Here is a 14,763-nt window from a genome sequence, read left to right as displayed (position 1 = left end):
TAAAATTCAATGTCTGACCTGTGTTCCTAAATCATTAGTCTCTGAACACTGGCCAGAAATTACACAGTCCTTGCTGTGAATTATTCTTTGTAAATGTGTGCTTACATCTTACAAAACGAAGTGAAGATCCTTAGCTAGGCACTAAGAAATCCATTCTAGAACTTTCCTTGAGGCCATACTTACCCTCATCAATCTGCTTTCTGCTTCTGCATGCTCTAATTCATTTAATATTCTCTATTGGGGCCTACTATGTACCAAATCACTCACACACATACATCCTTACTCAGCTTCCTGAGTCACCTTGGAGGCAAGGATGAATATTTCGCCTGTTTTATAGAAGTACACTGAGGCATGGAGAAGGTAAGTAGTTTGCCTGTAGTCACTTATTTAAAAGGGAGTTGGGATTGAAATTAGGTGTCATGATACTGAGGACCCTTTTCTCTTCATCACTTGCACACCTCTTTTCATCTGCTCAGGCTTTTCCCTCCACCTAGAACACTCTTTACCTCCTGATCCATTGGGAAGACTGATCAGGAGTCATAGTCACGACATTTTTTAGCTTCTCCTTTTCTTGTGATAGGATTAATAGCTCCTTTTACAAATGTGACAAATGAACTGTCACATTTACACTGATCAAGTCTCTCACTATGTTGCTTTACAATTATCAGTTTTTAGTCTTGCTGCTCACAGTAAACTCTGAAATCTGTGAGTGAATGCTGCGTCCTGTTCATCTTGTGTCTTCCAGCATGAACACAGCACTCAGAGAGCAAAGGAACTTAATGGATGTGTGCTGAATGGTTTTGTGGAATTAGCAGGCTCGTGCATGAGATGGAGAAGATGGTGTTGGCTGTATTGACGAGGGGAGGCTAGAGTTATAGGTCCTTAGCCCAGGGTCTCAATGAGGTATTATCATAATATTATTCAAGTATCACTCAAGTTAATAATGTATATAACTGTTGAATCACTATGTTGTATATCTGAAACGAAAATAATAATGTGTATCAACTATACTTCAATAAAAAAACTGTAAAAACAATTAAGATCATCTGTATATTAAAAAAAGTAAAAAGTATCACTCATTAGGTACATCACTCATGGGTGGATTTTTGGCAATAATAAAAGCTAACATTTATAGCACCTTTTACATGCCAGATTTTATATATATCCTGCTGTGATATGTACTATTATCCCATAATTGTTAGGTGGAGAAAGAGCTCAGATGGGAAAATGACTGGAAAGTTGCAGAAAGGAGACCCACCCACCATCTTCTAGAATCCACCACTGCCCTCTTCCCACTAGAGTGTGGTGTCTGGAATGGGCATGGGGTGCAGGTGGCAGAAATGCCAACCACTAGCTTGCAGTCTCCTTCTAATGAAGGGAAATGCAGTGGTCTCAGGCATTACAGTCGGCAGGAATAGGGCAGCTGCCGCAGAGGTGCAGGGCTGCAACATTCTGCACTCCCAGGGGCACTGTTTATATCCAGATCCACGGCATCCTCTAGGCTTGTGCAGTGCACCCCGTAAGCGGCAAGCCACTAACTACAAAGATGGGCAGGAGAACTACTGACTGATTCAGCGGAGCTCTCAGTCCCTTACTCTGTGCTATCACCTCGGAGGTGTCAGGAACCTCACCTCCACCTTCACACCACCAACGCACACACCTCTGTATCCTTCCACTAGTCTCTCCAGCCCAGACCTAGATAACTTCCTGTGAACCTATCCCACTCCCCCTGCACCTCATCTCAGAATAAGAAATGAAAGTATCCATGCTGGGGATTTGGTTTGGCGCTAGTGTAGGCCTCAGGGTATACGTTCTTTTCTCTCTCCCTTGGGCAGATTCAGATTCTTCTGGATTCAGGGGTCTCTCTTATCTCTAGAATGTGGATGAAGGTACTTTACTGATCCTTAGGATCTCTTGATGTGGATTTAGCATGAATGATGCTGGATTTGAATGTCTTTGAGAGAAGTGCATAGAGATTCCCCTGGGAGGCTTGTAAATATTGCGGATTCTGACTCACCAGCCTGGAGTGGGCTATGAGAGCCTGCAAGTGCAGGGAGCTCCCAGGTGATGCTGGAGCATCAGCCCAGAGCTGGTCTGAGTCAATCTTTAGGGCCTTTCAAACAGAAGGTGTGACTTCCCTCCCTCCTCCTGCTGGCTGCTCCCCCAGGCTCTGCACCCATCCTGCAACTCCCCATCCTCTCAGCCTGCATTGCTCTTATTTCTCCTCCTGGCTCTTCTAGTCCTCCTTTCCCTTCTAAGACCAGAAGTCCATCGGACTCCCTCTGCCCTTTCCCCTTCTCCTGATTGCAGCAGTTCAAGGACCCGAGGCTCTCTCCCCACTCACTGGATCCAGGTGCTGAAAGTGAAGCAGTGAGACCTTCTTTACAAACCAGCCCCCGCTCTTCCCTATGCGGCATCCTCCGTGGCGAAGACTCTGCCCACACCCTGGGCAGGACAGGGAGCCTCAGGCAAGGCCGACAAAGGAATTCATGGAACCTGGTGCTCTGTTGAGCTATGACCATAGTGTGCTTTGGTCCCTTCAAGAAAATCAGAACCAGGATTAGGGCCCAGAAACCAAGGCCAAGGTTCCCCCAGCTACCCAGGGCCAGACCCCAAATTTTTCAGGTTGAAATGTCCATCGCGGTGTAAGCTGATTATAGGCACTAGTAGTCAAACTGTATCCCAGAGACTTGCACAGGATGTTACTAGACAGTGCCAAAAAGGGAGTCGAGGATGTGGTCTGTGAAATGATGCCTTAAACAAAGCAAAATCTTTTTTTTTTTTTTTTTTTTTACTGACAGAATTTTCAAAGCTTTCCATATGCATGAGTGTATTGCCAGTCTCTAGGGAAAGGCTGTAAGAGACATTACCCAAATTTACTTGTCCAAGGAACCTATCTTTTTTGTGTGTGTGTGAAGCAAGTCTTGTGACTCATGTTTCAAGGAACAAACTTAGGGAAATATTAGTGTTGAATCAAATAAGTTAAGACCTCATGTTAGGAGAGAAATTTTTTTAGGGTAGGGGTGGTAAAGCTATACTTTTTACACAAAAAAGTATACAAAATGTCCACAGCCTGCATTCTTAGACTAAAGTAAGAGTGGTAAACCAGAAAGACAGACCCTCACTCCTCCCTGGCAGATATGCAATTGTTTGGAAGATATCTGCATGTGGGGCAACTGGGAGCGTATGGGCAGAACAAAATACAGGGGTGATGGAAATAGAGACTCAAAAGGAGAAAGCTTAGAAAGGCTGTTAGATATTCATATCTCATTTATTTTCACCCCAGGATAATATCACACCCCACACATACACTGGGGAAACAAGGAAGGAAGGGAGGGAAGGAGGGAGGAAGGGAGGAAGGCAGGAAGGAAGGAAGAAAGGAAATTATTCTCCTTTGTTAGCAAATAGTACCATAATTAATAAAATTCCACAAACAGTAATTTTACATTACTTAAAATCCCAAATCATTGCTTCTAACCTTTTCCTAGCAGTTTATGATTCCAAAAATAATGAACAATTTCAAGAAAAAAGTATGATAGTTAATAAAAACCTATTCCAAAACTAAGCTTTTAATCATCCATAGGATCATATGATTTTTTTAAAATCCAAAATGTTCAGCTTCATTTTCAGTAATGTTTATTTCAAAGTAAATACAAGATATTATTGACTGAGCCTTAGGGATTAGATTGATCTCTAGACTTTGAACCCCTATAAGAAGTTTCCACAAAACTTCTGATATTCTTAAACACTTTTTTTCCACTTGTATAGTACCTAAAGGTTTATAAAATACTTCCAAGGAAACAGGGCACTTACATTATGGAATAGTTACTATATCCAAGGCACCGTGTTAATTGTTTCATATATGGTTCTATATTACCTTTTCAGGCTTACCGAAGCAGTGAATGTTAGAAATGTAAGATGATCTGCCCAAGATCCCACAATGGAAGGGTCAGAGGGAAACAGCCAGGACCCCACAAGCCAGTGACAGGGATCTTTCTCTACCTGCCCCAGCACTGGAGCAGGTGGACCAGCCATCACAGCACGTATTCACTCCCACCTGCTACGCACCACCTGCGCGTCTCTGTCTCTCAGTGTGGCCTCTCAGGGTAAACCTCCAAGCTGGGGAGCAATGCGCCATGGCCTGGCAGCCAAAACGGGTGCTCATTCACTGACACAGTATCCGGGTCCTCCAGTGTGGTTATCTATTTTGAAGGGAATCTATAGCTTAGGCACACGGATCTTCAGGAAAAATTAATTTGCGTTTACCAACAACCTGGCCATTCACACCATTTAGATTGTCTATCCCATCTCGCAGACGGTGAGCAAGAATATGCTTTCATATGTCATATGTTTCAAGCTGGACAAACATTTCCGAACCTGCTGCGGAAGGTGCATCTAGCACTTGCCTGGAGACTTTCTGGTAAGAAAACTAGACAACACTTTCGGGGGGCTCCTAGGGCTGACGGAGGTGGGGAGGACGGGGGCTGCAGACCTCACTGCACCCCACTTACTGGTAAGAAGACCGGTGATCCCTGAAGAGTTGTATTCCCAGATGCAGGAGGAGGAGCACCAGCAGTTTCGCCATGGCCTGCGACAACCAGATGAATGGCAGGATACACAGACCGCCAGGAGACCCGGCCTGCCTGCAGCCAGAGGCGCGCTCACTCGGGCCGCGGGGCTTGCCCCGCCCCGCCCCGCCCCTCCGGGGCCGCTGCTCGCCCGGCGGGCAGGGCTCACGCCCCGCGAGGCTGCGTGCTCCCCGGGACTTCAAGCGAGCGGGTCAAACAGGTGTCTAGGGCCGGCAAGATGGGAAGAGCAAGCGGACTGGAGGAAATGCAGGGCCGTGAGAAAGCGGAGCCAAGTAGTGAGCGCTCCGTCTGTGCCAACAAAGTCCTAATCCGCGTGACTCAGAGGGCTTCAGCAACTTGATCACCGTGACTCAGCCAGGAAAGACACGTTAGGAAGGGAGGGCTGTGAATGGAACCCCTAAGATCTAACTTGATTCTCACCAGGTTACTGCCGTGCGTCACCTTCCAGCACCTGGATGTCTAAGCATCTCATTCTCTCAGCACCACTCCTCACCTTACCACTCTCAGGTACATCACTCTGGTGTCCCTTTGTTCAGGGCACTCGCTGGCATTTAGTGAGTATCTGGTATGTTCCAGAAATCTGTAAAATGTGTCACGCCTATATCTATCAGCACTGCATATACAGTGCTGCAGATAATACACATATGCATTATGGATTTGCACATGTTCTGTGGAGAAGAATAAAGCAGAGAAGGGAAGCAGGAGGACTGAGGTGCCATTTAAGAAAGGGAGCTAGAGAAGGCCTCACTGGCAGGGGGACTCCTGAGAAAAGCCGCGGAGATGCCTCTGGAAGCTCCTCTCTCCCTTCTCTCCTGTTACCGTGAGTGGAGTGTTTCCTGCCTCACTGAAGGCCAGCCTCTCCCTTTCCTCTGGGCCCTTTTCCTTCATTCCTTCTCAAGAAATTTGGTCTCAGTTACACCTTCTCTCTCCCACAACAGCCATCTCTTCTTCTTTTCTGGCATATTGCCATCACATGCCAACATGCTTTAGCGTGATTTTTAGTTTTTGGTGGAAAATGCTTGTTAACCCCACATTTTAACTACACCCTCTTCCTCTGCTCCTTCTGTAATGAATTAAAATCTCTTTAAAAGATTTGTCAACTGTTGCTGCTTCCATTTTATGATCTCTTTGACAGATTAATGATACACACAAATTCTTTGACACCCCTGCAACTGAAAAGTGAGGTGCAGGGCCCTCCCCTCAAGATTTTCTGAATTCATAAAATGCAGTGGTGCTCCTCAAGCTTGAAGGCAGAGCCTCAGAGACCAGCAGCTTTCCCCTCCTGCCACTTGGAACGCTTGCTCTTTAAACCTTGAGCTTCTGCATAATAAATCTGACCACCCCACTGGAGTGTCTACTTGAAAGGTCCTGAGCACATGGAGAGAGAAAGTGGCCGGCTAAGGCATGCCTTCCAGTGTCTCCACCAAAGTAGCAGACATATGAGTGAATCCCTCCTGGACAGTCTGGACAAGTTCAGCCATCAGCTGATTACCACTGAGGCACCCCAGGTGGCACCATGTGACGCTGAGCCCCTATCCAAATCCTTTACTCATTGTTGATGGACTAAGAAATGATTATTTGGTTTAGCAATTACCTTTAGGGAATACCTCCATTCTCCCATTCTTTACTTAGCCTATTCCAATACAGCTTGTGTTCCTCTGACTCAAAACTGTAGAATCTGCTCTTATTAAACCAACCATAACATCCATATTATCAAATCCATAGGTTACTTTTCTGCTGTAATCAGACTCAACTTGTAACCACATTGGGCACAGATCCCTACTCCTTTCTTTTCAAATACTTTCCTCTCTTGAAATCTCCCACCCACCCAATCCCCAATTTTTCTCCAAACTTCTAGGGCTTCCTTACAGAGTTCTCCTGTCCCTATTTCAAAGGGATGGAGCCCTAGGTCTAATGCTACATACCTTCTCTTTCTCAGTTCTCCCTCGAGGTGGTCCCATCACTTCCAAAAGTTTTAAATACCATCAGTCTGTGGTGTTCCCAAAATGTGCACACCCTTTTACGCAAGCCTCTGACGGTAGCTCTAACAAATCATCCTTGATCTTTCTAGCTAAAGTAGCACACCTACCTCCAGCAGCCTTTGACACAATCTCAGTTTTTTCATTCGTGGTTGCTGAAATTATCTTTTAATTTACTTGTGCATTCAAGGCCTGTTGCTGCCCATTGAAACATAAGCCCCGAGGTCAGGTGTTCTGTCTTGTTCCCCACTATTACACCACAGCATAGAACAGTCTGGCAAAGAGTTATTAGACATTGAATAACTGGATAGCTGGTATGCACTCACTTTGTGCTCACTGACAGGCTGCCTGGTTGACATCCCCACTGGATGTCTAATAGTCTCTCTGTATCCAAAGCAGAACTCTTGATTTCCGCACCCCAACATGTTTTGTCCTCCAAGCTCTTCACACTTCAATAAATGGCACAACTACCATCGAATTTCTCAAAACCAAAAATCTAGATATCTTCATTCACCCATCTCTTTCTCTTTTACACCCTTGTACCAAATCTATTAGTCCCATAAGCTCACATTACTCAGATTACATCAAAGCCTAGTGTTTAAAAACACTTATTATCTCGTAGTTTCTGTGAATCAGGAATCTGGGATATTCATCTTCTCCTGCCCTTGGATATGGAAGTTTCACATTCTCAGGCCTTTGGATTCTAGGACTCATACTAGTAGCCCCCTCATTTATTAGGCCTTCAAACTGGACTGAATTATACCACCAGCTTTCCTGGGTCTCCAGCTTGCAGATAGCATATTGTCACATATCTGAGCCTCCAAAATCATGTGAGCCATTCCATGATAAATCTTGTCCTATTTAGCTATATATGCGCTATTTGTTCTGTTTCTCTGGAGAACCCTGACTAATACAGTCTCATCTGAAGGCTCACCCGGGATGCAGTGGAGGAGGTGAGATCAGCTTCCATGATCACTCAGATAGTTCTTGGCAGACTTCAGCCACCGGCCACATGGGCCTCTCCACAGAGCTGCAGCATAATAAGGTAGCTGGCTTTCCCCAGGGTGAGCAACCTAACAGAGCAGAAGACCATGCTCTGCAGTGGAAGCCACTATCTTTTAATAGCCTAACTACAGAAGGGCCATCCCTTAACTTCTGCCACATTCTCTTTGCTAGAAGCAAACGACTAACTCCATTTTATTTAAGGGAAGAGGAATTAAGCTCCACCTCTTGAAGGGAAGCATTTCAGAAAATGTGTAGACATATCTTTAAAACCACCACAATTTCCAAATAAATCTTGAATCAGCCCCCTTCTGTCCATTTCTACTGCCATTACACTGATCCAGGCTATTTCATAGGCTCAAGCAATCTCTTCACTCTTCTCTCCTTAACTACCTGGTCTATTCTTCTCACTGCAGCTAGAGTAAATTTTTTAGCACAGAAATAAGATCATGTGATTTTCTTGCTTAAAACCTGCCTCTTATGGCTTCTCATTTTGCTTTCTCATCATGGCCTAAAAGGCTCCACAAGTTCTGGCCCATGCTAATCAACTGACCTGATTTCTTTCCATTCACTCAGCCTAATGTTCCAGCAACAGTTACCTTCTTATCTTTATGTAAATATGCCAAGTTCATTGCACATCATCATTTTTTCCTCTGCAACTTTTCCTGGAATGCTCTCCTCACCCCTTACCTGTTCCCTGACCACTCCATGAGTCTCTCTTTCTTGTCATTTAGGTCTTAGCTGAAATGTTATTTCTCCTGAGAGGGCTGCAATCAAAGGCAGACTTCCCTTATAGCCTCAGCCCACCGCCAGTCACTAAGCCCCCAGAGCTGATATGAAATTGTCAGCATCAGGACAGGGATACAGGTTGTTAGAAGAGTAAGACTTCACCATGATCCAGCAAGTAGGGGGTGATCATCCACATGGCAGAGTCTCCAGGACTCATCCCCCACACAGAGCCCAGCTCATGTGACCGATTAAAGATGTGTTACACTGACTGTTAAGGACTCTGTCATCCCTGCCTTTGCAATGAAATCTTGCTTACCTGTTTATTTGTATGCAGCTTCCTCACTAGCATGTAAACTTGAGAGGCACAGACCTTGACTACTTTCAACTCCTTGAACATTTTCTGGCACACAGTAGGTGTTCAAAAATTTGGAAAAGGAAGGAAAAAATGGCAAGAGATGTGGGATAAAGGAGGAGGAGCAGTAATTGAAGGATGAGTTAGGGAATAGACAAGAGATGCCACTCCCTCCTCCTCTGCCTCAGGTAACTTACTGATTTATTTATTGTATAAGTTATACAATATACAAATACCCTATGCAACTTGTTTTTTCTACTCTGTGAGACCTTAAGGCAGTGGTTTTTAACTTTTTTTAAGGAAGCCAATCAACTTTGAGACTCTGATGAATGTAGTAAGCCCCCTCCTTGGATTCATACATACACAAAACTCACATTCAATGTTGGTGGTCTCATATGCCCACCCCTGAAGCCCATAATGGTCAAAGGCAGACATTAAGAATCCTTGTCTGAAAAAGAAGTGAAAGCTCTTGAGTAATTAATTGCAGCCAATGGTCTATCAATTACTTTGAAATGGCCTACTCTTTGTAGAACTCTTACCCTGGGTCTTTGCACAAACTTAAAGAGAAAGATCCATTGCATGGAATGTTATTCAGTCATAAAAAAAATTAATGGGTTCCACTATATGCCACATACAACACAGATGCAAATATGTGAAAGAAGCCTGGCACAGAAGGGCACATACTGAGTGCTCCCATTTCTCCATAACAGCTAGAATAGGCAAACACCCAGAGACACAAAGCACATTAGGAGTTATCAGGGGCTGTGGGGAGAGGGCAATGTGGAGGAACAGCTTAATCCTCTCTGAGTGGTGAAAATATTCTGGCACTATATAGTGATGATGGTTGCAAAATGTTGGCACTATATTAAATATCATTGAAATGCATTCTTTAAAAAGGTTAAAATAGTAAATTTTACGTTATGTGGATTTTACAATAAAAAAAACTTAGAGAAGACAAAGATTCAAAAGTTGGCTATCAAAAATACTAATAAAATTTATAAACACCTAGTAAGACTGACAGAGAGAGACATTGACATTAGCAATTCTAAATATGAGTGGTGAAGAAGAGACTATCACTACAGATACTAAACATATTTTTTAAAAGCATATTATGAACTAGTTTATTCCACTAAATTTGCAAACATAAGGGCAAAGAATGAATTCCTGAACTCACCAAAAAATAGACAAGAAGAACAGAATATCTCAATATTTTTGTATTTATTAAATAATTTTAATCCATGATTTAAAATCTTCAGTCCTAGGTAGCTTCGCCGTGAGTTCTTCCATTTACTAAACTTTACACGAACTCATTCACAGAATAAAAAACTGTTTCTCATCTCTTACCACAAAACCTGAAAAGTTAGTTTGTAAACAAAACCTGACAAGTTAGTTATCAGAAAGGAAAATTAAAACCAAAGACCAATATTTATCATGAACATGGAAATGAATATCTTAGACAAAGTATTAGCCAATTGTATCCACAGTATATAAACAGAAAATATATTATGACCAAGTATGGTATAAACCCAGTATACATGTTGGCTTTTAAGCTTTAAACCAATCATATAATTAATAGAATTAGGGAGAAAAACAAAATGAGCCTCTCAATAGATGCAGAAAAAATACTTTTAAAAATTCAATACTCATTTATGATTTTTAAAAAACTCAGTAAATTAGAATTAGAAATACAAGGAACATTTCTTAGATAAAGAACAGCCATGAACGGTAAAAAGCTGTAGCAAACATCATATCTGATGAGAAATTAAAAACTTTTCCTGATAATTGAGAATGAGACATGGAAACTTACTATTATCACATGTAATCAATATTAAACTAGAGGTAAAAATAAATAAAAGATACCAAGACTGGAAAAGAAAATGAAGCAGTTATCACATATAACATGATGAGTATCTGTACAATCTAAAAGCCTTTACAGATAAACTATTAAAATTTTAATGTGTGAATGTACCAAGGCAGCTAGCCCACTACAAGGTCATATGCAGAGGTACTCCTTTTCATATTGAAACAAATAATTAGAAAAAGAAAATTTAAAAAGATATTTACGGTAGCATCAAAACTGCCAAATTCTTGGGCTCTACAAAACATGTACAGCAGTTCTACATAGAAAACTATAAAATTTTACTGACAGAAACCAAAGATCTAAATACATGTACCAACTTCAGTTAGTGGAAGACTCAAAATTTAATGATGTCCATTATCTGCAAGTCATGTATACATTCAATGTAATCCCAATTAAACTCCCAGCAAAGTTTTGTAGTATTGATGAGCTGATTCTAAATTTAAATGGAAGTTCAGAGAATGAAGGATAGCATAAACATTTTGAGAAAAATAAATTTGGAGGATGTTAGTACCTATAATCAAGACTTACTATAAATATAATAATTAAAACAATGTGATGTTGATGCAATGACTGACAAATAATTTTGTGGAGCAGAATAGAGAGTGTAGATATAAACCCACACATATATGGTCACCTTATTTATGTCAAAGTGCCACTGTGATACTATGGGGAAAGAATTTTCCTTTCAATGAGTAATGTATTGGTGGTATATATGTGGCCACACATGAATCTTGATACCTACTGAGAGGATACCCTAAAATATATTTCCATATAGATGATACATCTAACTGTGGAAAATAAAACAATAAATATTTTATAAGATAACAAAGGAGCATATTTCATAACCTATGCAAAGGATATACACAGGATATACAAAGTCACATCCATAAAGGAAAATACTGATAAACTGGACTTCATTAAAATTGTAAATTTTCTGTTCATCAAAATACATGCTTGAGAAAGTGAAAAGCCTCACCTAAAATTTTAAATACACATGTCTACAAAGGACTCATACCTGCAAATCAATAAGAAAAATAATGTCAGCACAACATTTTAAATGGCCAAAAAGTTGAATGTTCATTGCATAAAAGAAGACTCCAAAAAGCCAGTAAGCACAGGAAAATGTGTTTAATTCCATAAGTCACCTTGAAATTGCAAATAAAAATCACAATGATATATTCCTGTACACCCATAAGAATAGTTAAACATTTTTTAAAAAAAGGAAAAAGAGAAAACCTGAAACTATTAACTGTTGGCAAGGAAATGGAGCAAACAGAACTCTCAGCCTTATTAGTGGGAGAGTATGTTGGCACAGATACTTTGGAAAACTGCTAGCCAGTGTCTACTAACATTGTGCATATGTATGCCCTATTATTCAGTAATTCCAATTCTGCATATTATACATACCCACAGAAATGTTACATATGTGCATTAAAATGCATTGTACAAGACAGTTTATTGCAGCTTAGTTCATAATACTTTAAAAACCTGGATATAACATAAATGTCTATCAGTAGTAGAATGGATAAATTAATCATAGTAGACACATAAAATGAAATACTAGACACAACAAATGAAAAAGATGAATTACTGCAGCATACTACAGAGGCTTTCCACGTTGGTTTGTATCACTCAAGGTACATGTCCATTGCAGGCTGGCTGCAGCTGCTTTCCATCAGCACCAATCCAGGATCCAGCCTAGGCATTCTAGAACACTACCAGTTTGGGGGCAGAGGAAACACATCCTAGCTCTTAAAATTTCTACCTGGAAGTGACACGTTACTTCTACCAACATTTCATTGGCCAAACTCAATCATATGGCCACTCTTGAGTTCAACAGCACAGAGATGTGTCATCAGCACACCGAGAATAGCATGCCATGAAAAGAACCAGGATATTTGGGAAACAGTTATCCAACCCACTACAGAAGTCGAGAAAGTGAGTATATGGCTTTTCTTGAGCAAAGAGAAGCCAGGTTGAATGTCTGTGTCTGTTTCCTCAGAAGTAGAAGCTGAGAGAGGATTTCAGAAGTACATGATTTAATGAGTGTTCATCAGGAAAAACCCTGGAAAGAAGGATTTTTCATATGAATGGATTCTAGAGAAAATAGTATTTTCCAAAGATTTTGAGTTTACATTCCACCCACAATCTTCAGATTCACTACAGAAGCCACTATCATTTCTGTACTGGAAATTGTTAACAGTTCACAAAATGCTTCTTCTGCCCTTCATTTAGGTTTTACTTCTCAGTGGAATCAAAGATGTTCACCAGTTAGTTGTTAGAAACTACAGAGCTCCTCTGGATGACAAAGCCTAGGGCTTGGTGAGCACAGTTTTGTGGTAAATACTCATTTCACCATTTTCCTAAGTCATCCCTGATGGACTGCACTTTTTCTGCTATATCTGTTTTAGAGAGTATCAGACTAAAGTGTGTTAAGTTTCCACTATATTCTCTGCTCCTACTTAAGCCTGTTCCTTTTGGTTTTCCTCAATTGGATGACTTTCCCTTAAGTGGGCTGATTGTGGTGATCTACATCTCCAGTAAGCTGGTGTTCTGAACAACCTCACTGCATGGCAAAAATGAGTTTTGGCAAAAAAAAAAGGTAAGTGATTTGTTTTCCTGCTGCAATATTATGACAAATAATATGAACACAAGTGTATCAATAATGCTGAGTGTGCACACAGGTTCATTTCTGTGGTGTGGTAAAGATACTAAGTAGCACCTTCTGATTCTTTTCAAATATCCTTTGGGTGCACTATTTTAAAACCCTGGTTACATGTTAGAATTGTGTAGGGAGAGTTTATAAAAACTGGTGCCTGAGCCCTACCTGGCAGGGAGGTGGGTGGACTCCACTCTTCCTGCCCCTCAGAGGTAGAAATTAGAACTTATGTTTCCCCAGCTCTCTTGAAACCACAGTACAGGATGCCATTTTGGGTCTGTAAATTAGAAGGCTTGAGCAAGACTACAGCTTGAAACTGAGAAAAGAGGCAGTATCACAAGCATCTGTTTTCCTAGAGTGGACCTTGGCTGCAGAAGTGGCTCTGAAACCTACATGTCTTAAGCTGCCTTGAGCTCTGCGTCTTACCTATGGTGGCCGCAACTGTCTACCCTCCTTCCACTGAAGCATAAGGTCATCCCCACCTCCCAATCAACACTTGGCAATGAAGCCTTTTAATTTTTGCTAGTCTAAGAGGTATAAAGTAATTTAATAGTGCTGTTTTAATTGACACTTCTCTGATTACAAAAGATTCTGAGCATTTTTCATGTCCGTCATTTTTTCCCCTTTTCTGTATATTGCCTTTTCACACCATTTGCCTCTTATTCCTTGGGGTTACCACCTCCACTTTGTTAGTCCCAAGAGTTCCCCAATATATTCTGCTTACTAATACCTTCTTAGTTTAACATTGCAAATATTTCTCATTCTGTTATTTGTCGATTATTTTTGTCAGTGCTGTCCTTCCCTAAGAGGAAATCCTTAATTTTGGTGACTCAAATTCAGTTGAAACTTGGGGTTTCTTGTCTTAGGGTTTGTATTTTTGAAATTTTATTTCAGAAGTCCTTTCCTACCCTTAAGTCTTAAAGGTACTCTCCTACATCATCTTCTATTAACTCTAAAGATTATAGACCCTTGTTTGGTTGTTTCTCAGTGATGTTAGGTAAGCCATAGCTTTATTTCTATCAGTAGCATGAGTCCATTCTCCCAAGGCCATCTCCTAAACAAACATCCTTTCCCTATTAATTGGTACTGCTAACTTCATCTTACATTAATTCCTCAAAGAAAAATATATCTGAGATCTTTATTCTGTTCCATTGATCTATTTGTTTTTTCTTTCACAAATACTTGTGTTTTTATTATTAGATCTACCTCTGCCATTCACTTTTATTTTTTGAAGTTGATTTAGCTCTTCCATATGCATGAAAAATCTATTGTGAAATATATCATATATACATAACAATGTATCAAAAACCATATATACAGTTGTAGAGTAATTATAAAAGAAATATCAATATAAATTACCATCCAGGTAAGGAAATGTACTATTACCAGCACCCTAGACGCTTCTCTATGTCTCTTTCCCTGATCACAATTCCCTCCTTCTTTAGGTCAACCACTACCTTAACTTTTTTTGATAATCATTGCCTCCCTGTTCTAACTTAACCACCTGTACATATATCATCAAACATCATGTTTAATTTTGCCTCTTTTGGAATTCCCACCAAACAGAATCATACTACATGTATTCATTTTTT

At 40.9% G+C, this 14,763-nt stretch overlaps 1 protein-coding gene across 4 annotated transcripts in view; it reads right to left on the bottom strand.

Moving 5' to 3' along the window:
* The window catches only part of PON1 (paraoxonase 1), a 34,538-nt gene extending 29,701 nt beyond the window's left edge, over positions 1 to 4,837 (bottom strand). For 3 of the 4 annotated variants that reach the window (XR_005061728.2, XR_012132294.1, XR_012132295.1), the window contains exon 1: positions 4,512 to 4,837. Coding sequence is in view for 1 of the 4 variants with exons in the window: in XM_017674817.3 (XP_017530306.3) it covers positions 4,512 to 4,585 (74 nt within the window). In the remaining 3 variants the exon portion in view is untranslated. The remainder of the gene's footprint in view (positions 1 to 4,511) is intronic. The other variant, XM_017674817.3, reaches the window with a different exon arrangement.
* Positions 4,838 to 14,763: the final 9,926 nt, after the last annotated feature.

Source organism: Manis javanica, chromosome 6 (genome assembly GCF_040802235.1).
Source record: "Manis javanica isolate MJ-LG chromosome 6, MJ_LKY, whole genome shotgun sequence".
Lineage (NCBI taxonomy): Eukaryota > Metazoa > Chordata > Mammalia > Pholidota > Manidae > Manis > Manis javanica.
This window is presented reverse-complemented; position numbering and strand designations above follow the sequence as displayed.